Genomic DNA, 26,965 nt, shown 5'->3' on the forward strand with positions numbered 1-26,965 from the left:
TGGAAAGACCCCATTCTGGTACACCCCAGGCTCAGGGTTCCACTGAAGAATATGTCTGGAAATCAAATAAAAATATGCCTTGTGAACAGAGCAAGAGACAATACATAAAATGGGAAGCAGGCTCTGCTGAGAGTATAACCCCATCTTCACTATCCCGACACCCGCTCCAGTACTCTGACAAGGCAGCAGAACACCATCCAAATATTCTCAGAGCAGACAAAACAAAAGAGGAATGCTCATTTTGAGAGCCTGAACACCCATGAATAGGAACAAAGGCAGGCTGGGGGCGATGTGTTTCTTTCCAGCCTACCCCCATTACATGGGTGAAAACACACAGTCTCTTTATCAGAGCTTTGGGGTCTCTAAGGATAAAAAACAAATCAGTAGCTTGAGCTTTCCCTCGGAATCAGCTATCATGATCCCCTATTTTTATGAACACTCAGTAAATAATTATTAAAAACAACAACAGTAGCACTAGAAAATGCTAGCTTGCAGTGTTACCTTCTTTTAACCATTTATAGGGTTTCAACTGTGGGTTTTAAAGTCTACTTTAATGCAGTTTCCAAGGGTTTAATATGCACATCAGGGAGAAAATCCTAGAGGAGAATTATTTACAGGTTGTTCTATTTGAAGAATTAAAACCCTAGGATGGAAAGATTCTTCGTTACAAATCGCTATAATCTGTTGGCTCACACTGCCATGAATTTGCCAAGCAATCAGGTTGAAACGCAACAGCAAATCACAGAAAGCACTTTCAGACCACAACTCAAATTCTTGGATGTCGGTTTTAGTTCCAGACAAATATGTTCATTTTAAATACTCTTCAGGGGATCCAAGAATGTCTGAATTGTAGAAAATTTAGAAAACACAGTTCGCAGAAAGTAACTGCGTTTGTATTTACTTCTGTTATAAGGAGCCCGTGTCTTTAATCAGCCTGGGGGGCTACAGGAGGAAAGAGAGGGTCTGAGGATAAAGATGATCGTAATCCCACAAGCTGCTCTGTGAGAGGGTGGGATCTATACTGGGAGTGTTCAAGCAATGGCTTTATCCACAAGTCCCCACCTCCCTCCCCAGCCACCTGAAAGGAAAGCCAGAGCAACTTTCCAGAAGCAGCTTGGAGCAACCAAAAGGGGAAATGGAAACACCCTTAAATTCAGATCACTCTGTGCTGCTGGCATCTTAATTCATTCCCACCTCAAATTGTGCCTGTGTCAGACAAGACTGCAGTGCACACCGAAGGGTCCAGAGACCCCAGCAGGAGCATGAAACCCAGCTGCTACTCTACCAAGGGCCACACCTGATTAGAGCCAGTGTGTGTGACTCTCCCACCCCAAACACTGAGAATGAGCAGACATGGAGAGATAATAGCCATCATGCCTATTGGCCCCTGGTGGTTTCTCTGATAATTCTTCACCCAAACAGGAATTCTAATTAGGTATAAGGTATGAGCCATCATGCTTGGAATATGAGACAAAAATCACCTTTCATGAAGAAAACCTTGAAAACTCACTAAAACCATGATTAAAATAATAAACGTACAGATTTGTGATTAAAAAGTAGAAGAACTTAAAATGACCTCATTCTTAAGTTATGGGAATGAATAAGCAGAACATGCCAAAAGGAGTTAATAGTCTAATATTTAGGGCACTTTCCCTAAACACAGGCAGATGCAACCTCAAGAGAAGTACAGCCACTAAAACCTGGCTCTCTGGCTTGAGAAAGAGCAGAGAAGAATTAAAGAATGACATTCAGTTAAAAATAACTGATTGGCTACATGTACTTAATGCCTCTCCCTCCCAAGAACCCATAAAAATAACAGAGGAATAAAAAAAGGTATAAACTCAAAGCAAAGAGAAATGAAGAGAGGCCATCAGTAAAAGAGTTTTCTGCAAATTTATGGAGGAATGGTAAATGGTAACATGAGTGAAGGAACCGCAGCATAGAAAGCCCAAGTCCAGGGAGGGAGTCCTTCAGAACCCAGAGACCTGGAGTTCAAAAATGCAAAACAGGGAAGGACCAGATCTAGGTCGGGACTGAAAACAGGGCAATTTATTGAAGTCTCCATAGGAAGGATCCAGCCCCCTCCCTATCCACCCAGAGCAAGGAGCAGGCTCACACTGGTGCTGTGGTTTTCTGCACCTTTTTGAAAAACTTGGCAGATCATCCATTATATTTCTCCTGAGACATCTAATCATGTTTGAAATGTACTCTATTTAAAGATAAGAATCAGAGAATGTGAGAGTTTGAAAGGACCACAGAGCTCACCCAGTCCAACTCACTTAATTTGCCAGGTGAGGAAATTGAAGTTAAAATAACTTGCCCACGGTTAGCCAGCAGCACAGTCTAGATGCGTCCTCAAGCCTCTTATTCCCCATGCTTCCACTCTAAACTGATCGTGTGTGCATGGGAGTGGGGGATTCTCAGATGTGATTCTGTCCGCCTCCCCGCCCCCCACAGGGCAGAGGTACCTTCTGAGCGGTGGATGCATGTGTGCTGGTTGTCACTCAGGAAGAAGCCCTCCTTGCAGAGGCACTCGTAGCTCCCCATGACGTTGACACAGGTGTGCTGGCAGCCACCATTGTTCTCCAAGCACTCGTCCACATCTGGAGGGACAGAGGGATTAGCTTTTGCTTTTGCGACTATTTCAAATGCCATCCAGCCCAGCAGCTCAGGGACTCCCGCCAAGCAAAGGTGAGGTCCCTCTTCCAGCCCCTGCATTGCAGAAGCTCTCAGAATCAAAGTCAGTGGGGCCCTCAAGATGATTAATCCAGCCCTCATGGGTCTGAGGCTCACTTAGCCAGGCCCACCCCACAGGCACAAGATAATCAGTTCAGTCAATATTTAGTGAACATCTTCTCTTTCCAAAGCATGGTGCTAAAGGAGACAGTAAAATACAGATGAGTAAGATAAAATTCCTTCCCTCTAGGAGCACACCCTTCAGTAAAGCCAAAGAGACAAACGTACAAATGATTCCGGGATAATGAAAAAGATGATACAAAGGACAGAGAGGTCACATGTGGTTGTAGGGTATCAGGATAGGTTTTACGGAAAAGCTGATGAAAGATGGACACTTAGGATTTCTTCAATTATACATCAGGAGAGAAGGGACTGTAGGCAGAAGAAAGGGCCTGAGCAACAGCTCCACGGCTAGGAAGCATGGACTGAGTATATTCAGATGCCCGTGAGTCATCCCATTTGGCTGGAACACAGGGTACATGGGGAAAAGTACAGGAGACATGCCTGGGAAGATAGATTGGGGTCACAATGAGAGATCTTAAATACCAGGCAAAGAAGTTCCTACTTAATTTGGGAGGCAGTTGGGAATAACTAGAGCAGGAAGACATAGCAAGGCCCACACTTTGGGAAATATAAGGTGGCAGCTGAATGTAGGACATGGGGAAGGAAAGAATGGCAAGCCTGGGAGTCCAGCTTCACACATGCACCTGACACAGCCTCAGCTAGTACTGAGGGGTGGAGGGGACAGGAGGCAGAGCTGGGGCTGGTGATGGGAATGCCAGGAAACAAGGCAAAGAAGGCTGGGGGTGGACAAGGTGCCTCTAGGGCCAGGAGGTGACAGAAAGTTGACACCAAGGCTTTCTGGAAAAGAAATATGGGGAAGACGAGCACTGGGTACAGAAATGGGGATGAAGAAATGGTCCCCCCTCCCCAAGGCAGGGCAGTGATACGTGTGAAATGCTGAAATTCAGGGCTAGGTCTCGCAGGCAGTGGGAAACCTGCGTGGGTAGGCTGGAAGAGCATCTGGTGTTGCCAGTACAGCTTTGAAAGCCATTTACTTGCAGTTGCCTGGTAAAGTGGTGGATATCAGTGAGAGCAAAGGCAGGCATGTGGGAAGGCAGGGAAAGGGAGCAGAAAGGAAACAGGCAGAGGTTGAGATCTGGACAATACCAGGTGCAGGGAGGAGGTAGAGGAGACAGCAGTAGTCCCAGGAGCCCTGAGAAGGAGCCTTCAGAAAGGCAAGGAGGGAGGAAGCTTTCTGCCACAGCCCGAGAACAGCCTTAGGGGGCTTTCTCCCCACTGTGTCCTCAATAGCCTGTGCACAGCTGTATTAATACACTTACCGAGCTGGCCTTCAATCCAGGCCTAACCTCCACCATGACCATAACCGCCACCAGCACCAATCCCAGCCCATCAGAGCTGTGCCTATGTCTTCCTGGGCAACGATGGAGGGTTACCTTACCAAAGCAAAGGTCACTTCCAACACAGATGTCTGGGAGACAGGGTTGGAGAATGATGCAATTATCTCTCCTCTTTCCAAAGTATTCTATTTATTTCTCCTATACGGTTCTTTCTACGTTTCTAGTATACGGTTTCCTTCATCAATGCATTTGATTATTAACTTAATCATTTATAGTTTTTGCCTACTCCTTTGTGGAAATTGAACAAAAGTGATCACATGGTTGATTAACTTCCACTAGAGAAGTAACTGTCAATAACAACAGCTAACCCTATACAGTACTTATCATATGCACTGGTTTAAAGCCTATAACTAATTCTCACAGAAATTCCATGAGGTACATACTGTTATGATTCCTATTTTACACAAGAAAAATGAGTCAGAAAGGTTAGAAGACTTTATCAGGTTATAATCAGTGGCTGAGCCAGGAGATCAACCAGAAGTGCAGCTCCACAGTCCACGTACAGGATGAGCCCTAACATTGTATTTTTGTAATTTACATGATTTCCCTCAACTTTCTTTCAGAAGAAAACTGTTTCATTCATTGCTAGATATGCTTCTATTTAACTTAATGTGAAAAAACCCATTTCAAAGCATTATTTATCTTATAAAAATAAAAAGAGTGTGCATAAAAAGAATTTATGCCGCTTTGTCCTCTTTCATTGTAATGACTAGGCACTATTAAAATCTGCTGTTCTTTGTTAAGGGACCCGTTGATGGTGCTTATACATTCTTTTTAGCTAATTTAAGAATGCGTGTGCTTAAAGTGATGTCACTCTCCATATAAAGAGAATTTTTCAGGTGATACAAATTGATGGATTATTTTTTCCCCAGTTCTATATTTTAAAACAAATTAAAGTGTTCTTTTAACAGAAAAACAAAAAAAAGACACTTACCAAATAGCATTCTCAAAATCCTTTACTTATCTATCTCCACTAGAATGCAAACTCCTTGAGGACAGAGATTTTTGTTTTAATTAACACAGCCCTGGAACACAGCAGGTGCTCATTAACTGTTCAATGCATAAACAAACAAGCAAGAGAGCACAGCATCACCAGAGCCGAAGAAGAGAAACTTCCAGAAAAGACTCAGACACAACAAAGGCTAAAGGAGAGAGCTGATCGAGAAGCAATTTATTTTCTCCAGCCTAATTTCTCATGTGCCTATCACTTGCTCCTGGGCATATGTGTAAATGTGAAAATTCACATTTAAATATCTGTTATCTGTTTTCAAGCTTCAGATCTCATAGTCATCTGTCCTCCCACACTACTAAGCAGATGCTTAACTAAACTGATGGGATTCAAGCCATCCCCTAAAGCCTAACAAACTTGCCCTTGTCTATGCCAAAGGGTGAGGGAAGCACATTCCAAAGGATGAGCCATGCTGGAACACACCTGGCCTAGGTGTCCCATGGCAGAACTCAAGGTGGGTAGGAGAGGGTTTGTTCCCTGAGCACCAAATCCTGGATTGGATGTGAGCAAAGGCGTGTTGCCCTCTGAGCTGACCCACGTTTAACCCACTATTTCTTTTCTACAAAGCAATCAGAAATGTGTTGTTAAGCTGGGCGATACACTGTATAAATACAAAAGGGTGTGTGTTCACATACATAACTAGGCTGGGGAGTTTTCCAGACTAAAAAACAGTGATTCTCAATCCTGATGCCTGGAGGCCACCTCCAGAGATATTGATATAACTAGTCTTGCATGAGGCCTAGCCAATGGTGTTTTTTAAACTTCTCAGGTGTGGCCAGGGTTGAGAAACACTGCTACAAAGCTGAATAACTATGACAAGCTCCCAGACACTCCAACAATACAAACTAAATTCAGATGGGGTGAGTTGCACGGAAGAGCTATGTTCCGTCTTTCAGGCTTCTGGGCATTCAGGATGTTGGAACACTCTTGGTTTAGTGCCACAACTAAGTGCTGCTTGAACTCTGATGTTCTGGCTAATATATTTGAGGCTGGGTGGCTAGGGGCCCGAGGAGAGGTAAGGGGTCATCCCAGAGAACACAGGAAACTTCCACTTCTGCAAAGTTTGGGTTCAGCTTCTCTCTTACCACGGAGTGCTTCAGCCGTTTCAAGTGGGAATGGCAGAGTCTCCACATGTGCTGGTCTTGTTCTTGTAAATGCACTTTTTTTTTTCCTCTTGTGACTTCCTTTTAAAGAATCCTTAGCCCTTTCAGACATATTCAGAGGATGCTCAGGGTCTCTGTGTAAGGCAGATCCTTGCTACCAAAGTCCACAAAGGGACCCCAAGGAGGAGAAATGGAGATACACTGCTGAAATATCTGTGTCACAGCTAAGGCAAGGAAAGACTCTGGACCTTGGGACTTCTGAGCAGGTCTGTACTCAGAACTACCTCACCCACTCCTGGCTCAGGTCCTTAACCCTTGGATGGTTAGGCTTGTTGTTCTTAGGAAGCTTATACTTTCCCCCCAGGCTGTAGATTAAAGCACATCAGTAATGACTGGGCTTGCCATCAGATATGAATCCTCAAAATGCCATTGTTGGCAAATCAAAGGGAAATTTCCCCTTGAAAGTGGTAAACAAACAAAACAAAACAAACAAAAAACCCATACTGTATTAACCACTGAAAGTGGTTTCACTTTTCTGGGTTTTTAATTAATTTCAATTTATCCTACTCTCAGGATTGTCTCTCAGATGTGTCTTTTCTTTCAGTACCGACTGCCTAGGAAGTTTGCAGAGGGGTTATTGGTCCCCTAGCCTTCAATCAAGTCTTACTGACAGCTGCAGGCTTGGAAGGCCAAGTGATCTGCGCAACCAAAGCCTGACCTCTCCGTGGGGCACAGACAGGAAGGGACAGAGTCTACATCAGGATGGAGCTCCAGGTGACCCTGAAGAGGATAAGGGTCATATGAGAGTTGAGTCCCAAGTGGAAGTACCCCCCCCTCCAGAGCCCCAACACTTGAAACACAAGTTCTGCCTATACTTTTCTAGTGCCTTTAATGCTGATCTCAAAGCACTTGATCAAGCAGCCATTCCTACCACCTCATAAGGGAGCATCTGAATAGCTGTCCCCACAGAGCCAGAGCCTGGCTCAAGCTGCTCCTTACTTGGCCAGTGTCAACCATATGAATGAATGGTCATCAGTACCAAAGGACCCTGATGCTATGTGTCTCTCATGATGTCCTCCTGTACAACTGATAACACCAGCCTTAAAAAGCAAACTCCAAATTCTACAACTATACAATGCTCAAACCCATCCAGTTGCTTCCTATTTCTAAGTTCTGTTTTATTCCTGGCATAAGGAACCAATGTAAACAATGCTCTTTGCAGTCTCTAACCAAAGATCTTAAAGGTGATGAGTCAATGCTAGAAAATCATTAAATAGTAATGACTATGTCCACCCATCTCCTTGGACTAATAGAAGACTTACGTTATGAATGAACACATAAAAACTAAAGCACTTTACCTGATTTTCTATCAGGGAGTCTGATTTCTAAGGGGCCAGAAAACACAAGTCTCTGATCTCCTTTTTGTCTTCATGAGTAAGTTTTCACCAAAGGAAAGAAAGGAGTGGGGATGCTGGAGGGCAGGTAAAGGAGAATTGCCATTTCCAAATGTTTTCCTTACCAAGGCAATTATGACCATCATGAGCCAACATGAAGCCATCAAAACAAGTGCAGCGATAATTGCCTGGAATATTCAAACAGTCGTGGACACAGCCTCCGTTGAGTTCATTGTCACATTCATCAATGTCTGAGGAATAAAACAGAAGTAAAACAGACAGATGCTATTTTTTTTGATAGGAGACATATGCATTTATCTTTTAACCAGCCATCCCACTTCTAGGAATCTACCCTGAAGATACATCTCCAACAATAGGAAAATAATTATGCACAAGGTTATTTACTGCAGCATTGTTTGTAACTACGAACTATTGGAAACAACCTAAATGCCCATACATAGAGAGCAGTCGAATGAATTATGGTGAATCTACTCAATGGAGTACTATGCAGGTGCAAAGAAAAGAATAAGGAAGATCTCTATGAACTGATTTAGAGTGATTTCCAGTATATACTATTAAATGAAAAAAATCAAAATGCAGAAGAGTATCTTTACCATGTTATCTTCATGCAAGAAAATTTCACCACACTTTTTTGCAGAACTCGACAAGCTTATCCTAAAATTTATATAGAAATGCAAAAGACTCAGAAAAGCCAAAACAATTTTGAAAAAAGAGAACAAATCTGGAGGAGTTTAACTTACTCTAAAGCTACATTATCAAGACAGTGGTATTGGCATAAAGACAGACATGTAGATCAATAGAACAGAATTGAAGGCCCAGAAATAAACCCTCATATTTATGGTCACTTGATTTTAGACTAAAGTGCTAAGGCAATTCATTGGGAGAAATGATAGTCTTTTCAACAAATGGCACTGGGGAAATAAGATATTCATATGCAAAAAGATGACTTTAGATGCTTACCTCATACCATCCACAAAAATCAAATCAAAATGCAGCAAAGACCTAAATGTCAGAGCTAAAACTATAAAGCTCTTCAGAGAAAATACATAGGAAAAATCTTTGAGACTTTTGATACAACACCAAACATACAATCCATAAATTTAAAAATTAATAAATTGAACCTTATCAAAATTAAAAATTTTTGCATTTCAAAAAGCATCATTAAGAAAATGAAGATAAGCCATAGATTGGTAGAAAATATTTGCAAATGATGTATATATATACCTTACAAAGGACTTACAAAGAGTTCTTACAACTCAATAATGAGACAAACAACCCAATTTTTAAATGAACAAAATATTTGAATGGCTATTTCACCAAAGATGATATGTAAATGAGTAACAAACACATGAAAAAATGTTCAACATAATTAGCTAATAGGGAAATGCAAACTTAAACCACAGTAAGATACCATTTCATACTCACTAGAATGGTTAGAATAAAAAAGACAGGCCATAGCAAGTGTTGGCAAGGATGTGGAGCAACGGGAATCCTTTTACCCCGCTGATGAGAAAGTAGAACGGCACAGCCTCTCTGGAAAACACTTTGGCAGTTCCTTTTTCTTTTTTTTAGGTGAACAGTATTATTAAATCGTTCCTGTTGTGCGACTATCACCACCATTCATCTCCATAACTCTTTTCATCTTGTAAAATTGAAAATCTATACCCATTAAAAAATAATTCCTCATTCCCCTTCTCCCTACCAGCCCCTGGCAACCATCATTTTACTTTCTGTCTCTATAATTTTTACTACTCTAAGTATTACATATTTGTGTAATCATACAGTATTTGTCTTTTTGTGATTGGCTTATTTTACTTATAAAAGTTCTCAAGGTTCATCCATGGTGTGTCATGGGACAGAATTTCCTTCTTTAAGGCTGGCAAACATTCCATTATATGTACATACCACATTTTTCTTATCCATTCATCTGTTGATGAACACTTGGGTTTGCTTCCACCTTTTGGCTATTGTGAATGATGCTGCTATGAACACGGGTAGACAAATATCTCTTCAAGACCCTGCTTTCAATTCTTCTGGGTGTATGCCCAGAATTAGAATTGCTGGATTATATGGTAATTCTCTTTTTAATTTTTTGAGTAACCGCTATACTGTTTTCCATAGTGGCTGTACCGCTTCACATTCCCACCAAGAGAGCACAAGGGTTCCAATGTCCAAGGTTTCACATCCTTGTCAGCACTTGCTATTTTCTGTTTTTTGATAGGAGCCATCCCAATGGTTATGAGTGGTATCTCCTTGTAGAGACTTGCATTTTCCTAACTGCTAGTGACATTGAGCATCTTTGGAGAAATGTCTATTCAAGTCCTTTGCCCACTTTTGAATTTGATTATTTGATTTCTGGTGTTGAATTTTAGGAGTTCTCTATGTATTCCCGATATTAATCCCTTATCAGATGTATGATTTGAAAACATTTTCTTCCATTCTGTGAGTTGCCTTTATATTCTGTTAATATTGTCTTTTGATGGGCAAAATTTTTAAATTTTAGTAAAATTCAATCTGTCTTTTTTTCTTTTGTTGCCTGTGCCTTTGGTGTCATATCTAAGAAATCATCAGTTTGGCAGTTTTTTAAAAAGCTTAACATAAATTTACCATGTGACGTAGCAATTCCTCTCCTAGGTATGTATCCAAAAAAATTAAAATTCTGTCCACACAAAGACTTCCATGTGAATACTAGAGTACAGACTTGCATGTTGCATGCATACCAACATTATTTAAATAGTCCAAAGTAGAAACAACCTGAATGCCCATCAGCTAGTGAATGGATTAAAAAAACATGGTTTCTCCATACAATGGAATACTATTCAACAATAAAAAGGAATGAAATTCCGATACAGACTACAACATGGATAAACCTCAAAAGCATTATGCTAAGGGAAAGAATCCAAACACACAAAAAAACACATATTGTATGATTCCATTTATACGCAATATCCAAAAAAGGCTAAAATCTAGATACAGGAAGTAGATTACTAGATGGGTTGGGAATGAGGATTAGCTGTACATGAGCATGAGGGAGTTTACTAAGGTGAGGAAAATGTTTGAAAACTGTATTACAGTGATGGTTGCACAACTCAGCTAATTTACTAAAGACTACTGACTTGTACAAGTACACTCAAAACTGGTGAGTTTTACGCAAAACTTACCTCAATATAGCTGTTAAAGAGAAAATGTACATTCATCTGCTTATTTATGCAAAAGAAATAGTGGAAGGATAAACCAGAAACTGAAAAGACAGGTGACCTACAAGGTGTGGGGAAAGGGGTGGAAAGAAGGAGGCATGGGAGCGTGGTAATGGGAATGAGGCAGGAGCAACACTTGTCTGAGTAGACCATTTTGGGTAACTTTGACTCAGAACTATGGTGATGAAAACATACATACATATGTACGGTCAACCAGGAAGTGGGGTGGGAGGGGACGGGAGTGGATAAAACATGGAATGCAAATGAACCTAACTGTAGTATAAACTAATAGCATGACTACATCCTATTATGAATGAACACATTAAAACTAAAGCACTTTACCTGATTTTCTACCAGGGAGTCTGATTTTTAAGGGGCCAGAAAACACAAGTCTCTGATCTCCTTTTTGTCTTCATGAGTAAGTTTTCACCAAAGAAAAGAAAGGAGTGGGGATGCTGGAGGGTGGGTGAAGGGGAAGATGGGGAAGAAAAGTATTAACTTCAGCAACTTTGAAAAACAACATCTTGACTGGATGTTGTATGGCTAAAAACAAAAATAGCTGTATCCTGTACTCTAGTTAGTAAATCAGTTTTACTCACAGGGTTATAGGTTAGTAATTCTGTAAATACTTCATGTGTATATTACAATTGAACAAAGAGGTAAATACATTGCAGATAATGAGAGCCAGGATTCTCACTGTTGGAGAAAGAAGTTATGAATAAACAGAGAGCAAGGTTAGAAAGAATCTTGTGGTATTGGTTTGGAAACCAAAGTATTATTGTAACTCATTGTTTTTAATATAGATACAGATGAATAGATATAAGAAATAAATATAGATACATGTGTATGTGTGGGTTAGTATACACACAGGGGGTCTTCAAAAAGTTCATAGAAGGATTTGTATTATCTTTTAATTCAATTTTTCCATGAACATTTTGAGATACCCTTGCACATGTGTTTCCTAACTCTGTGCACTGAGAGGGAGAGAGAACGATGACAGCCCAGGAGCAATGAGAACGCCAAGCATTCAGACTTTATGGTATATAGAACCAGAGCTCCCTGGAGAAGTGGTTGGTTCCAAGGCTGGGAAGAAGAAATTATGAGTCTGGAGCATCCTGTGGTACCAGAAAATTAGGAATTTCTCATAAAAGGATGTCAAAATGACATAGGAGACAATAAGAAGGAGATACCCATGGCTGAAGCTAGAAAAATTTGAGCCAAAAATAAATAACTATAGATAAAATAAATACCCATCAGCCCACAGTGGAATAAACAGCATAAATAAGTAAAAGGGAGCTGGCCAGTTAACTCTGTTGGTAGAGCATGGTGCTGGTAACACCAAGGTCAAAGGTTCAGGTCCCCGTACCAGGCAGCTGCCAAACAGACAAACAAAATAAGTAAATAGAGAGAAGGAACAGATCTTCCTTACAGAAGAATCCCAATTAACAGATGTACAAGGAACGAGAGAAATGAAAAATTACCAGTGGGCACACACCACAGTAATCATTATTGTGGGCAAGATCCACAGTGGGATGCTAACATTAGTGGGCGAAAATTTGAAGAGAAACAAGATATTGGCATGGCCTCAAAGTATCTCCCTTAAGATAGGTATCTATTGCAAATTTTAAAAACAGAAACTTTGTAGTGGAGAAACCAGCAGATAGCGTCTTAGCCAGGTGATGAAGGTTCACATCACCAGAAATTAGACACATTGACATCATGTGCCTCCTGATATGATGTACCAAGAAGGACACTACTGCACCTCTGTGATAGTCTTGACAAAAATGCATGACCTCGATCTTATCCTGAGAAAACACAAGACAAACAAACTGAGCAGTACTCATCAAAAGTGTCAATGTCATGAAAGACAAGGAAAAGACTGAGGAACTGTCACAGAATGGAGGAGACGTAAGAGACACAACAGTTGAACGTAATGTAGGACCTTCAATCGGATTCTGGAACAGAAAAAGAGTATTAAGGGAAAACTGATGAAATTTGAATAAAGTTTATAGTTTACTTAATAGTATTGTGCCAATGTTAATTTCCTGGTTTTGATAACTGTACTATGGTTATGTAAGTCGCTAACACTGGGGTAAGATGAATGAAGGGTATATATGAAGTCTGCATTATTTCTGCAACCTTTCTGACATCTAAAATTATTTCAAAATAAAAAGTTTTTTTAAAAAAGAAAAATACAGCGCCTTATACAAAGACCAACTTTAGATCTGTCCCTGTTAAATTTGACTCAGTTCCTTAAGCTGAAAAATAAGGACCAGATAATGACTACCAACCACTGAGACATGACAAAGTCTGGGATATAAGCAAAGATCATTTAGAATAAGACATTATTTATCTAAAGCCACTTTTGAATTACATTATTTTTAAAACTACTATTCAGGGCCCATAATTTCATTTCTTCAACATTTTGGCAGAAGAAACTTTGTGGAGGATAAAATTCTGGTCACTCTGGGCAAACCCAGTTCCCATCCTTGAACTTAAACATGAGCAGTCAAGATCACAATAATCAAAACACAAATGATACCATGGGTTGGTCCCAAGAGGCTTAAAAATTAATAAGCCAAGAATCACAGATAAAGGAGTTACACCTTTGAATATCTATGTCTTTAAATCCTTACACTCTTCATTTCCTGTTCTTTTCCTTCCTAGGAGAAAATTTCCATTTCTGGTCTCCTAGACCAAGAAATCCAAATTAAACTGGGACATCCTTACTCATTTGACTTATAAATACTACAAATATTCAAAAGATCACATCGTTTTAGGGTTTTAGTTTAAATTGACAGTACAAAGGATTTATGCTCACTGTTAACAGTGACTATCTGCAGATTAAGGGATCGGAGGTTCTTTAACTTTCCATCTTATACATTTTTGTATTGTTTGACTTTTTATAATAATCATGTTACTATAAACAATTATTTTGCACTTCTTAAAATTTATTTATTTTTATTATTTATTTATTTATTTATTTATTTTTAATTGAAGCATAATTGATTGCACATATCTGTGGAGTACAGCATTGAATATCAATACCTGTGTGCAATACATGATCCTCAAGTCAGGATAATTACTATATTTGTCATTATACAATGTAATCATTTTTTGTGGCCCTTTGCCAATTTCTTGCCAACCCCTTCCTTCCCCCTTTCCCACCTCTGATGGCCTCAGTTCTGTTCTCTCCTTTTGAAAGTTCACAATCAATTATTGTGATTGTTGTATCTTTCTTTTTTAAAACAAATTTAAATATATAAAAGGAACAGTGCCAGTCAATTATTAGTTATTTTAAACTAAGTAGTAGACTTTTCAACTATAAACTGTTAGGAAATCAATCTCACATGAAATATATCAAACCCAAAAGCTAAGAGCTAGAATATTCCTGCCACTTATTATTCAACATCATTCACGAAAGATCTACTTTATCTAAAAGAAACTAATGGCATGGTTTTGTGCCCCCAGAGAGCATACAGCAACTGGAGGACATGAAATACCCACATGGTGAAGAAGTGAACTTTTTTTTCCCAAGTAGGGTACTAACATGTATAAATTCCAGTACTGCAAATAGAATATTTAATACAGAGAGGGTGTGGTATGGAGGAATCAGCAGAGAGATGTTTGTGGGAGAGAGCAGTTTGGCCTCCCATGACATAGGACAGAGAGAGATGGCTGTCTGTCTCTGGGAAAATATGAACTTAGTGAAGGACAAAGGCTTCATGGATGGTCCACCAACCCCACTTGCTATGAACCTGACCAGGAACTCTCCTCTGATGGGAGAGGCAGAGTGTTGCTCCTTTTCACAAAGGAGAGCTTCCATAATCATTTCCCAGGGAGTGTCACAAGATCCAAACTTGCCCATTATATTCATATTTACTGTCTATATTTTCTTTTGGTCTCCCCTTCCTTCTTAATAAAGATCATTTTAAAAACCCAGCTTGTCTCAGCTGTGCTAAGAAGACAAGGAGATGGGAGGTGGGGGTAGATCAAGCCATTGCTACAACACTATAAAAGCATCTGACAGTCACCCACCTATTTGATCATCTATACATTCTATATCCGGATATTTCATTTGTGGGTTTGTCTGTTTGTTGGCAAAGACTAGTGACTAAATCCATCTTGCTGTAATTTATTGAAAAATAAGAATGTTTATTGAGTGTCTACCAAGTACCTGGCGCCACTGGACATTATACACTGTTCCAATACCAAGAATCTTTATTACTCAGAGGATACAATATGAAACAGATTAGCTTGAAACATGTAGGTATGAACACTAGGCCATTAAATAGCACCAAAACAGACATTCATAAAAAGTTTTCCTCCTGACATAAAGAAGTTAATGTGTTTTTCAAAGTGCTTAGAAGGGACTTTCTTACTCATTAGGTAGGTTTAGGTCCTGTAAGTATTTGGAAGATCAATTCCCACCAGAGTTAAGCCAAGTTATAAAGAGTTTAAAATCTTTCAAAGTAAAATGGGCTACCAACATGCTTGTTAAGGTCAGATTCAGAGGTGAGGAGGGAGTTACAGAGATGAGTTTGATGCCCCTCATCAATCTTAAACTTCTTCCTGCACAGTATGACTATAAATAGTATGGTTTCTCGCCCAACTAAAGAGGAACAGCAGGAGGCTGAGTGAATATGAGAGATGTGGGGCTGGGGACAGAGCTGGCGTAGAGACCTGACTTTCTTTCCCTTGCAGGCTAATTGTGTGATCATGGCCATAAGTCCCCTGGCCCTCAGTGTCTCCATCTGTAAATGACGCTGGGACTGGTCCAGAGCTCCCTAAAGAGCCCTGCCAGCTCCAACATGCCATGCTTCCCATCCCCAGGAACAGCTTTCTCCTGTGAGTGCTGTCTCCAGCCAGTTCTGAACTTCAGGGTTCATGACAGTCATAACAAATGTCTGCCTGAACATAAAACGGCGGAGTTCAGACTTCAGGCTCCCAGATCTGGAGCTCTGAGGGCTAAAATATCCCTCTGCATACATTCCTCCAGGGTGAATTTGTATCTCCAAATGAGGCAGGCCCTTGGTGCAGCTCTAAAGTCTGGCAGATCACAATGTCAAACAGCCCGAAGCCATGGACAGGAGGGAGCTTCCAGAGCTGGCAGGGGAGGACAGGGCCCCAGCACTCAGACTCCAGGGCCAGGGTGCAAACTGCCCCAGAGAGACGCAGGATCAGCCCTGCTCTGGCAGGCATGGCTCTCCTGATCAGCATGGCTGTTTACTTTCTGCCCCCAAACGGAACAGGACCAAAGATACTAAAACACCTTTTTCCATTTCCAGAAGCTAGACAAAAAGACATGTCAGAGCCAGATAAAACTGTATGATCAGCTTTGAGGAAGACCTAGTGTTTCCAGTCCTTTAAGAATCTTGAATGCATTTCAGAGAGTGGGTGATGTGATTTGAGAGCAGGCGGGTGGGGTAGGGGCAGCACTTTTGCCAACATGAGTGACCATTACAAGAGCTAAGGAAATGGGAGCTTCCTGCTGGCCCACCCACCACGGTACTCAAGTCACTTACCTTCACACTGCCTGCCCTCCCCTTGGTAGCCAGGCTTGCAGGAGCACTTGTAGGAGGTGGGTGTGTTCTGACACAGGGCATCGGCATGGCAGTCATCTAGCCCTTGGGCACACTCATCCACATCTGCAAAAGAGCACAGAAAGCACCTGGTATGGTGCCCCAAGATGTGTGTGATCTGGCCTTGGCCCCTCTCTAGCATAATTTCCCACCAGCTCACCCCACTTTGCTCCTCACAAGCTAATGCTGCTTGGGAGCCTTGGAGTGAACCATACCATTTCCAGGCCCAACTGTTCCTTCTAACTGGAATTACCCCCACCATTGTCTGCTGGACTTCAAGACTCAGCTCAGATCTACCTCCTCCAGGAAGCCTGCCGTGACTCCCAGTGTAGGTGAGGTGCCCCCCAGCATGTGCTCCCACATTTATCTCCTTTCACGGCAAATATCATGCAGGGTTGTCACTATTTTCCTGCCTGTCCCTCCACTAGATGATGTCTTGACAACAGACTGAGTCATGGCCCTGATGCCAAACACAGCGCCCAGCACATGAATAGGCAGCATTAAACACCTGCTAAAGGATGAACCAGTTGACAAGAAAGCTCTGAAAGCAGAGCAGCTGTCTGCTTTCTCAGGGGTTGGGGTATGGGGGGAAAGCTTGCCCTGGGGGCTGAGCAAGCACCATCCTGAGCTCTCAGATGGTGCAAAGCAGGGATGGTGTCCCCACTCCCCCGTCCACCACCACCCCCAGTCCCCCATCCTCTCTACCTAGAAACCCGCCTTGTCAGAAATATTTCCTAAGTTGACGCCACTCCAGGCTGTTAATTAAAAACAAAAGTTTTGAAAGTGTTGCAAGTCCAGTTTGCGCGGAACGTCCAGAGATATCTCCAGCTGCCAAAAACTTAGGCTTCTGGCTGCTTAAAGGTATTCCCAGATCCTCAAACGGCGGCTGGCCCGCTGATAGAAAGTCCTGGGAGCCGACCCTGAAGCCGGCAGGACGTCCCGGCCCCAAAAGAAAGAAGGGGCAAAGCTGCCACGGCTCACGGACGTACCCAGGCCCGGCCCTCAGTTTCCCCATCCACACAATGAGGGGCTGGAACCCAGGCCCCCGTACCCTCCTCCCTGCTCAGCCGACGAGGGTCTGACCAGCGGGCGCTCTCGAGGGACCCCGGGCGGCGGGGACCAGGGCGGGAGCTGTCAGGACCCCGGGGTCCGAGGCCGGGCCGCGGGACTCAGGCCCTGGGCCTCTGGCCCAAGCGATGCTGGCGCCTTGGCCTGGCGGGCGGGCGAGGGACCCAGGGGAGCGGGGGCCACTCAGCGTTCCAGGCGCCGAGTCCCCGGGCTCGCCCGCCCGGCTCGAGGGACCCCGCAAGGCGACCCAGGACACCCTTCCCGACGCCCGCCGCGCCGTGCCAGGTGCGCCCCCGCGGCCGGACACTCACCCTCTGGCGGCCCCGCGGCGCGGCCCCAGCCCGGCGGGACGGCCGCCGCCAGCAGCAGCACAGGCGGCAGCAGCAGCAGCGCCCGGGCCGCGCCGGGACAGCCGCGGCCCGCGACCCCCATGGAAGGCGCGGCGGCTGCGGGCAGAGGCGGCGGAGCGCGGGCGGCGCGCGCGGCGGCTCGGGGAGGTGTGTGCGGGCGCCCTGCCCGCCGCGCTCTGACACCCCCGGCCCGGCCCCGCCCGCCCCCCGAGCCCCGGCCTCATTTTCACACGGTCCTCCCCGGGCCGGGGCGGGTGGCGCGGGGGGCAGCGTCGCCCCGCCCGGCCCCCTCCCTCGCTCCTCCTCAGCCCCGGGCGGAGGGGGCGCGGCCGAGGTGGCCCGAGAGCGCTGTCAGCGCGACGGGGGCGGGCAGTCCGTGCCCCGCGCAGCCCCCGCACCCCGGCTGGCTGCGGCGCTCAAGGAGCCGCGTGCACCGCCTGTTTGCAGTGTCCTATGACTCGACCCAGTCCCTCTTGTGAGGACAAGCAGTCCTTCTAGGCGGAAATATTCGGGCACAGGGCACCCAGGAAGTGTCATGTGCAGTCCTCTAACCCCAAAGCCGTCTTCGGGCGCTCCTCTTGGGAGGTGGGAGGGAGGATGTGGGAGTAATGTCCACATACTTCTGACCCTCAGACTAGAGAATTCAGGAAAAGTCGACTATTTGAGTGGAGAGGGTGACCCCAGCTTCTCTGCTCACCCCAGAACACACTCTGCACCCTTCTCCATACTGCCCAACCCAGGTCCTGCTCTCCAGTCCCCCACCCCACAGCTCTCTGAGGGCATTGGCCCACGGGTCCCATGGTGGGGCACACTGACGCTGTCCCTCTCTATGGCACACTGCTGGGCCCAGAATCACTGTAGAAAATGTTCATTCCACCGCAAACCAGTGAAATGTATCTTCAGAACAGCCTAAAAGGTAAAGGGAAAGGGGGCTAGAGGTCAAGGGTGAGCCGCCAGGGACAAGGGACTGCCCCAACTTTGCCTGAGGCACAGGAGGTATCTGTGACCACCTGAATTCATAAATATCAGGTCTGGCTAGCTGCAAATACTGGCAGCGCCTGCCCCTTGGCCCTTCAGGCAAGACACACCAACACATTGTCTCCCCACATCACCCTAGGCACAGATGGCCAGAGCCCACTGCACTCAGCCTCGCCCCAGGAACAGATGTGTTAACAGTTCCTAGGTGCAGCCAAACACCGTACTCAGGGATATTAATGTTCTTCACTGAGCTTCTCTGGATTTATTCAGATTTCCCCTGTGAATACATACATACGTATGTGAGTGTATGCGTATGTGTATACGTACATACATAATCATTCCTTTGCTGATCAGAAAAAAATAAATGTCACAAAAAATCCCCACCTGGCTCATGCACAAAAACACAAATGTCTTCTGCAGGCCTATCCACCACCCAGAGCTCCCACCCTTCACAGCCTCAGCACCCCTTGTCTGCCGCCCCCGCCCCCTCACATGTGCATGGGGCCCAGGCTGAGACTGCCTCTTTGGGAACTTGCTAGTGCTGCAGCTTGATGGAGAGTCTGAGAAAAATCACTTTTCTGTGGTTGTTTTTCTTTTGACCTTTTCATCCCCAGTGAAGGCAGGCAGGTTGCATCCCTTCTTCTGTCTTTTGCTTCTCCCTCCCACCCCCTTTGTTTGGTGCCCAGAATGAGACACTCAGCTATTTCTAGTCATAAGGGTGGTTTTTGCACATTTGTAAATCTTCACTTAGAGAAACGTTCTCTCCGCCTTTGTCTTTGTGTCCTTAATGGTAGCCATAAATTACCGTCTTCTTTTCTCTCTGCTGCATCAGGCTTCGTTGCTTTTGAAATGATCAAAGTTATTTCTTTTAAAATCCAACTAGAAACTGCCCATTGTGTGGCACAGACCTCTTTAGCTCCAGTCAAAGCATATAAATACATAAAGCTGCCCATTAAACTCTAGGGGTGCTTCCCCAGCCCCCTTGTGCCTGGTAAAGAAACAAGACATTTGCTTTTCTTTCTCTTCACTGGTTCCCCAAGTTTATATTTCAGTAAGATTACAAATTAATAATGATCAAACCCAGCACTTCTTTGCCCAAGAGGTTAGTTGTCATGTTTCCTGGAAAAGTTCACCACTGGCACAGATCTCAAAAAATGTTCTGAATCCTATTTTGTTTGCTCTGACTTCCTTACAAACGTGCTTTCAGCTGGTCGGCTCCCAGACTCCTGGGCATCCTTTATGACGCTCGCTCAAGATTAAAGTCAATACGGTTTACAACTGGAAACTTTCATAGGGAAAATGATGTTCTCGGTGTTTTTGGTGTCAGATTTGGTTGTTCCTGTACTAGCTTCTGTCTGCCCTCTATTGTCCAGCTGAGGTCCCCACGAACTTCTCAGAAAGGCACAGACACTGTCCCCTGGATGGAGGCTGAATGTCCCTCTCTCTCTCCTGCTCCCCTCCCCCCTGGCTGAGAGGCCATGAATCAGGCCTGAGGGGGGAGGCAGCCCAGCCAGCCCAGTCTCACTCATGTGGGCTTAGAAAGGCTGGAAGTGGCGGACCCTGGGCGCCCCTGAGCTTATATGACTAGGCTAAAGTCTGCATTCACCAGACACCTTGCAGTGCCCAGCTTCCATGACTCCTCATCCGCCTCGGAGGTGTTCACTACTTCCTCCTTGTGGAAACTCTCCCTCTCCTTGGTTTTCACCACAGCAGGCAAGCTCCTGATTTTCCTCATAACTCTCAGGAAATGCCTTCTTTATCATCTTCTTGGGATCCTCTTTCTATACCCTCTCCCTGGGGGGTTCACTCATTCCCTTGATTCCATAATATAAGTCTCCAGCCTGGATCCATCTCTTTAGCTTCAATCCCAAGTATCCAATTACCTGCTGGTACCATCTTGATCTCCCGTAGGTCCTTTAGATTCAATATGTTCAAAACTCAGCTCATCTTCTTCCTCAAACCTGCTCCTTCTCAAGTGATTTCACTTGTAGAGAACAGCATCGCCATTCTGCCGACACCACATCAGAGGCCTGGCAGTCATCCTGGACTCCATTCTCTCCTCTCCCCCCACATCCAAACAATCACGTCAATCCTACCTTCTTACCATCTTTCAAGACCATTCTCTTGCTCCAGGCCTGTTGCCTGAGCTCAGGCCTCATCATCCCTCACCTGGTCTGCTGCACCTAGTCTGTGGCTCCATACTGGTCTCCCTGTCCAGAATCTCATCCCCCTTTAGGCCATCTAACACAGGGGCTGCCAGACGAAAATGTGAATTTCATCACATCACTCCCAATCTTCCTTAGGGTGAAGTCAAAACTCCCTTGGCACAACCACACTGGAGAACTATTGGACAGTATTTACCAAAGTGGAACACGCCTATCCACTTCTAGGTATATACCCAAGAGAAATAAGTGCATATGTACACCAAAAGCCATGTACCAGAATGCTCATAACAGCTATATTTACACTAGCACAAAACTGGAAATAACTCTAATGTCCATCAACTAAAGAATGAACAAATCATGGGATATTCATTCAATGGAATTCTAGGGAGCAACAAAATGAGCAAACTGATACACGCAACAATACGTCATGAACTTTATGGTGAGTGAAAGAAACCAGATACCAAAAGGTCCACGTGTGTAATTCCACTTCTATGAAGTTTAAGAACAAGCAGAACTAATGAATGGTGGCAAAGGCCAGAATAGTAGTTCCCTCTGGGGATGGGTATTGACTGGGAAGGAGCATGAAGGAAACTTGTGAAATGCTGGAAATGTTCTAGATCTTGATCTGCATGATGATATGGGTTTATACATACATGAAAATCTGTTGGAATGTTGGCTGACATTTAATGCAATGTATGCACTTTAGTATAGGTATGCTTTCCCTCAATAAGTAAGCTGAAACAAGAACTACCTAGCCAAAGACCTTCTCTATCCAATCCCATTCTATCTTTCCAGCCTTCTCTCCTACTGCTCCATCACCCACAAACTATGCTCCAGTGACATCACACTTGTACTAGCAGCTGATAGTTCATTCCCCTCATACATCCCTTTTATCGCTCTCACTCTTCCCTTTGCCTGAAAGACACAAAGAAGTAGGTCTCAACAAATAATTGAAAAAGTGAAATGCAACATCTTCATTAGTAAATATCACTATTTTAGGAAAATAATCTAAGTGATTCATTTTCAGAAATGACTTATCTGAGGGTGTTTTATTGAGATGGTAATTAGTTGCTAGCCCCTTTTGTTTTCTTCATTCCCTGGTATTTCTCCCTTCACAGGGCGTTAGCAGGCCTTTTTCACAGACTTGTCCTGAGCCCCCAGACAAAGGAATTCCTTGCAAGGGGTAATAAATCTTAGGTGTGGTTTGGGAAGGTTGTGCACCCCGTAGTACTCAGCCAATGAGGAACTGGGGGAAGGGACTTGCATACTGGGGAATAAATTGCTCAGTGTAACCATTTCAGGAGTGCCTGTCCCATTCACAGACACCTGGACTTGCAAGGCCATTACTAAAGTCTCATTTCACTGTACCTCATGTCTCCATGTCCATCCTTTGGCATGGATGAGTGAAGGCATTTCTCACAACTATACCCCAAGGGAAAAGATGTTTACTGAGATAACCCCCCAAAAACAATGAGGCATGCATGAAAATATTTCAGTTTTCAGATTAGCAGATCCTGAGAACTAATGTTGAAAGAAAAAACTATCTGCTCTTGCACACACATTGATTTCTCCTCCATGGATGGCTTTCATAATTCCTAGAAAACTTTTTCAATATGTCTGAGCTGGATATGAGGTAGCAAATTTTTCTGGTTGCTTACCCGTCTCCATCTCCTCCTTCCTCCTTCCTAACAGATATTCACCCCTCCCCCAAGCAGCCCATATCCTCAGAGGGAAGCTGCCCCATTCCCAACTTCAGGCTCTGGAGTTGGCCTTAAGACAATCAATATCTTTCATTTCATTCCCCCTGCCACAGTCCTTGGCTCAGAGATGAGCACATGACAGCATTTCAATCAGCGTGAATCTCAGGCCCTTTGCTTGAAAGGCTGGAATGGAAGGGCTCCCTTTCCCTCCTTGTGATGTGGTTGTGGTGAACAGTGACAGCCATCTTGATTACTCCGCCCCCCCACCCCCAAAGACAGTAAGCCTAGAGAGATACTGAGGCACCAACTGGGGGGGCTCTCCCTCCCTCAGACCCTCCAGTTATATGTGCCAGCACATTTCCTTATTGTTTAAATTGGTGAGGTTTTTTATTTTTACTTTTTAAAATTGTAGTAAAATATATACAACATAAAATTTACCATTTTAATGATTTTTAAGTGCACAGTTCGATGGCATTCAGTTTATTCACACTGTTGTGAAACCATCACTGCCATCCTTCTCCAGAACTTTTTTCACACTGCAAAACTGAAACTCTGAACCCATGAAACAATAACTCCTCATTCCGCCCTCCCCCAGCCCCTGCAGCCACCATTCTACTTTGTCTCTATAAACTCAACTACTCTAAGTATCTCGTATGAGTGGAATCATACCGCATTTGTGACTGGCTTATTTCACTTAGCAAAATGTCCTCATTGTTCATCCATGTTGTAGCATTTGTCAGAATTCCCTTCCTTTTTAAGGCTGAATAATATTCTTTGCCTGTCTAGACCACATTTTGTTTTTCCATTCACCTGCTGATGGACACTTGGGCTGCCTCCACCTTTCGGTTACTGTGAATAGTGCTGCTGTGCAAATGAGTGTACAAGTATCTGTTAATGTCCCTGCTTTCCATTTTGGGGGCTGTATACCCAGAATTGGAATTGCTGGATCACACTGAAATTCTATTTTTAATTTTTTGAGGAACTCCTACACTGTTTTCCTTAGCAACTGCACGATTTCAAATTCCCACCAGCAATGCACAAAGGTTCCAATTTCTCCACATCCTGGCCAGCACCTGTTATTTCCCCCATCCCCCTCTTTTTTTTTTTTAGAATAGCCATCCTAATGGATGCGAAGTGGTATTTCATTTCGGTTTTTTGAACTGGGTTTTCTGTTATTTACAGCCAAAAAATATTCCTATTCAGTTCCATATAAGCCTTCATTAGGAAACTTTGGCTGAGTAGGAAGTGATCCTCTGAGTAAGGTGGGAAAAAGATTGTTGGGTAGGGTTGAATCCTCTCAGAAGCCTAAATAATAAATGATTATTTAATTCACAAAGTTGATGCTACCTTGGTTTAAATGCCAGAACATAATTTATTTCTTCAATGGTTCTAAACATTCTGTTTTGCTTACAGAAAGTTAAAACTCCTTCCAATAAATATTTAATTAAAAATGATAACAGTTAACATTTGAGTGAACACTAAATGTCAGACACTGTTCTTAGTACTTCACCTGTATTAACTCATTTAATTCTCATAAAAAAATTTCTGTGAGGTGGATACCATCATTGTCTTTATTTTACAGATGCAAAAACTGAAATGAAGAGAGATTAAGTAGCTTGTTAGTAGGTGGCAGACCAGGACTCAATGTCAGAAAGTCTGGCTTCAGGTCCCCCTTCCTAACCACTGCTCCGTACGGCCCATATGTGTGTCAAGCTTTGTGCTCAGCCTTATGCGAGACACAAAGATAAATTAGAAGCAAACTATGCCCTCAAAGAGCTTACAGTCCAGTAGAAAAGGTGAAACATAATGGTTCTGCATCCTCAACACTTCTTCCAAAATATGAATATGACAATTCCTGTTTAAAAACCCTTTGGTGCTCTCTCACCTGCACTGCCATAGGCCAACCTCATGGGCAAGTCCAGCCACATAATCTGCAGGGCCTAGCGCAAAATTAAAATGCAAGTCCCCTTAACCAGAAAGCAGGGGGGGAAATTTTGTTAAAAATACTAAAAATAGTTTTTTCCTTTAAAAGTATTTTATTACTTGTAAAATATGAGAGGAGTAACATAAGTAAAAACAAAAGCTTACAAACTGCAAAAAGATAAAATTTAGTGTCACAATATAATTTTATATAATAATAATAATGTATTAATATATCTTGATTGATCATTAGATTATTCTGGCTCATTTTCATGCAAAATTAATTATTTATTAGGTCATCAGAATTTGTACTTTTAGGATCTTCATTTTCAATCAATATAGTTGAAGGGACATTGCTTACTCTTGGCAAATAAAAGGTCACAAATAATTTTTGACTGTTTTCAATTTTTAGAAGGATATTTCTACTGGTACATCTGTTATTGAATCTGTTAAGAACACTTTATAAGCTGTAACACATTGGGTTAAATTTTTGATAACTTATTTTAAAACATAAATTTTATGCCTCCAGCTTTTTACTTTGGGGGGCTCAGGATTTTAAACTATACTGCAAAGCTATAACCAAAACAGCATGGTACTGGCATAAAAACAGACACATGGATCAATGGAATAGAATAGAGAACCCAGAAATCAACTCATGCCCCTACAGCCATCTGATCTTTGACAAAGGCAGCAAGTCTACACACTGGGGAAGAGACTGCCTCTTCAACAAATGGTGCTGGGAAAACTGGATATGAATGAAACTAGACCCATACCTCTCACCATATACCAAAATCAACTCAAAATGGATTAAAGAATTAAATATACATCCTGAAACAATAAAACTCCTTAAAGGAAACATAGGGGAAACACTTCAGGAAGTAGGAGTGGGTACAGACTTCATGAATAGGACCCCAAAAGCACAGGCAACCAAAGGAAAAATAAACAAATGGGATTATATCAAACTGAAAAGCTTCTGCACAGCAAAAGAAATAATCAACAGAGAGAAAAGACAGCCAAAGGAGTGTAAGAAAATATTTGCAAAATATACATGTGACAAAGAATTAATATCCAGAATATACAAGGAACTCAAACAACTTTACAGCAAAAAAACCAAATATCCCAATTAAAAAATGGGCAAAGGAGTTGAATTGGCATTTCCCAAAGGAGGATATACAAATGGCCAACAGACACATGAAAAAATGCTCAACATCACTCAGCATCTGAGAAATACAAATCAAGATCACTTTGAGATACCATCTCACTCCAGTCAGGATGGCTAATATCCAGAAGACTGAAAATGAAAAGAATGAGAATTGCAAGGAAAAAGGAACTCTCATACACCATTGGTGGGACTGCAAAATGGTGCAGCCTTTATGGAAAATGGTATGGAGGTTCCTCAAACAATTACAGATAGATCTACCACATGACCCAGCTATCCCACTGTTGGGAATATACCCAGAGGAATGGAAATCATCAAGTCGAAGGTATATCTGTTCCCCAATGTTCATCGCAGCACTCTTTACAATAGCCAAGAGTTGGAACCAGCCCAAATGTCCATCATCAGATGAGTGGATAAGGAAACTGTAGTATATGTACACAATGGAATACTACTCTGCTATAAAAAAATGAAATACTGCCATTCGCAACAACATGGATGGACTTAGAGAAAATTATATTAAGTGGAACAAGTCAGGCACAGAAAGAGAAACACCACATGTTCTCACTTATTTGTGGGAGCTAAAAATAAATAAATAAATAAACACACAAACAAATAAAGGAGGGGAAAGAAGACACAACAATCACAACAATTCCTTGAACTTTTTAAGACAAGTGAACAGATATGATGAGGCGGGGAGGGGAGAAAGGGAGGGAGAAAGAGGAATGGGTAAGGGTCATGAAAATTAACTACAGTGTAGTTTGAGAAGTTAAAATTTTAAAAAACCCCAACAAAATAAAATAAAATATAAATTTTAGTAAATCTAAAGCTGATGATTCTTGTGGAACTGTTTTTCTAAAAAGATGTAACTCATCATACAAATCACTTTTGTGTAAATCTAAATTTAACTTAAAATGTAAATTTATACAATGTCATTCCAATGTTTTCTTTGACATTTCCTATAATCTGAGGAGGTCAAATAAACTGAAAGAGGCTTCACGATTTGTGTATAATTCATAACGGCTGTTTATGTATTTATCACTGTCTCTTCAATTATAACAAAAAATTAATTTTAAAATTGTCTTCTTTGTTAGTAATTGGTTAATCTGAAGCTTCACATGAATAGTGTTCTTTTCCACCTAATGTGACAATTTTTGTATTTGGT

At 42.7% G+C, this 26,965-nt stretch overlaps 1 protein-coding gene across 6 annotated transcripts in view; it reads right to left on the reverse strand.

Moving 5' to 3' along the window:
- The window catches only part of SCUBE2 (signal peptide, CUB domain and EGF like domain containing 2), a 63,598-nt gene extending 45,635 nt beyond the window's left edge, over positions 1-17,963 (reverse strand). For all 6 annotated transcript variants that reach the window (XM_063093061.1, XM_063093066.1, XM_063093063.1 and 3 more), the window contains exons 1-4: positions 17,843-17,963; positions 16,407-16,529; positions 7,789-7,914; positions 2,469-2,603 (exon numbers count right to left, since the gene is read on the reverse strand). In XM_063093061.1, the coding sequence (XP_062949131.1) occupies positions 2,469-2,603; positions 7,789-7,914; positions 16,407-16,529; positions 17,843-17,963 (505 nt within the window). The remainder of the gene's footprint in view (positions 1-2,468; positions 2,604-7,788; positions 7,915-16,406; positions 16,530-17,842) is intronic.
- Between the last annotated feature and the right edge of the window lie 9,002 nt (positions 17,964-26,965).

The sequence above is a fragment of the Cynocephalus volans genome, chromosome 4 (genome assembly GCF_027409185.1).
Source record: "Cynocephalus volans isolate mCynVol1 chromosome 4, mCynVol1.pri, whole genome shotgun sequence".
Lineage (NCBI taxonomy): Eukaryota > Metazoa > Chordata > Mammalia > Dermoptera > Cynocephalidae > Cynocephalus > Cynocephalus volans.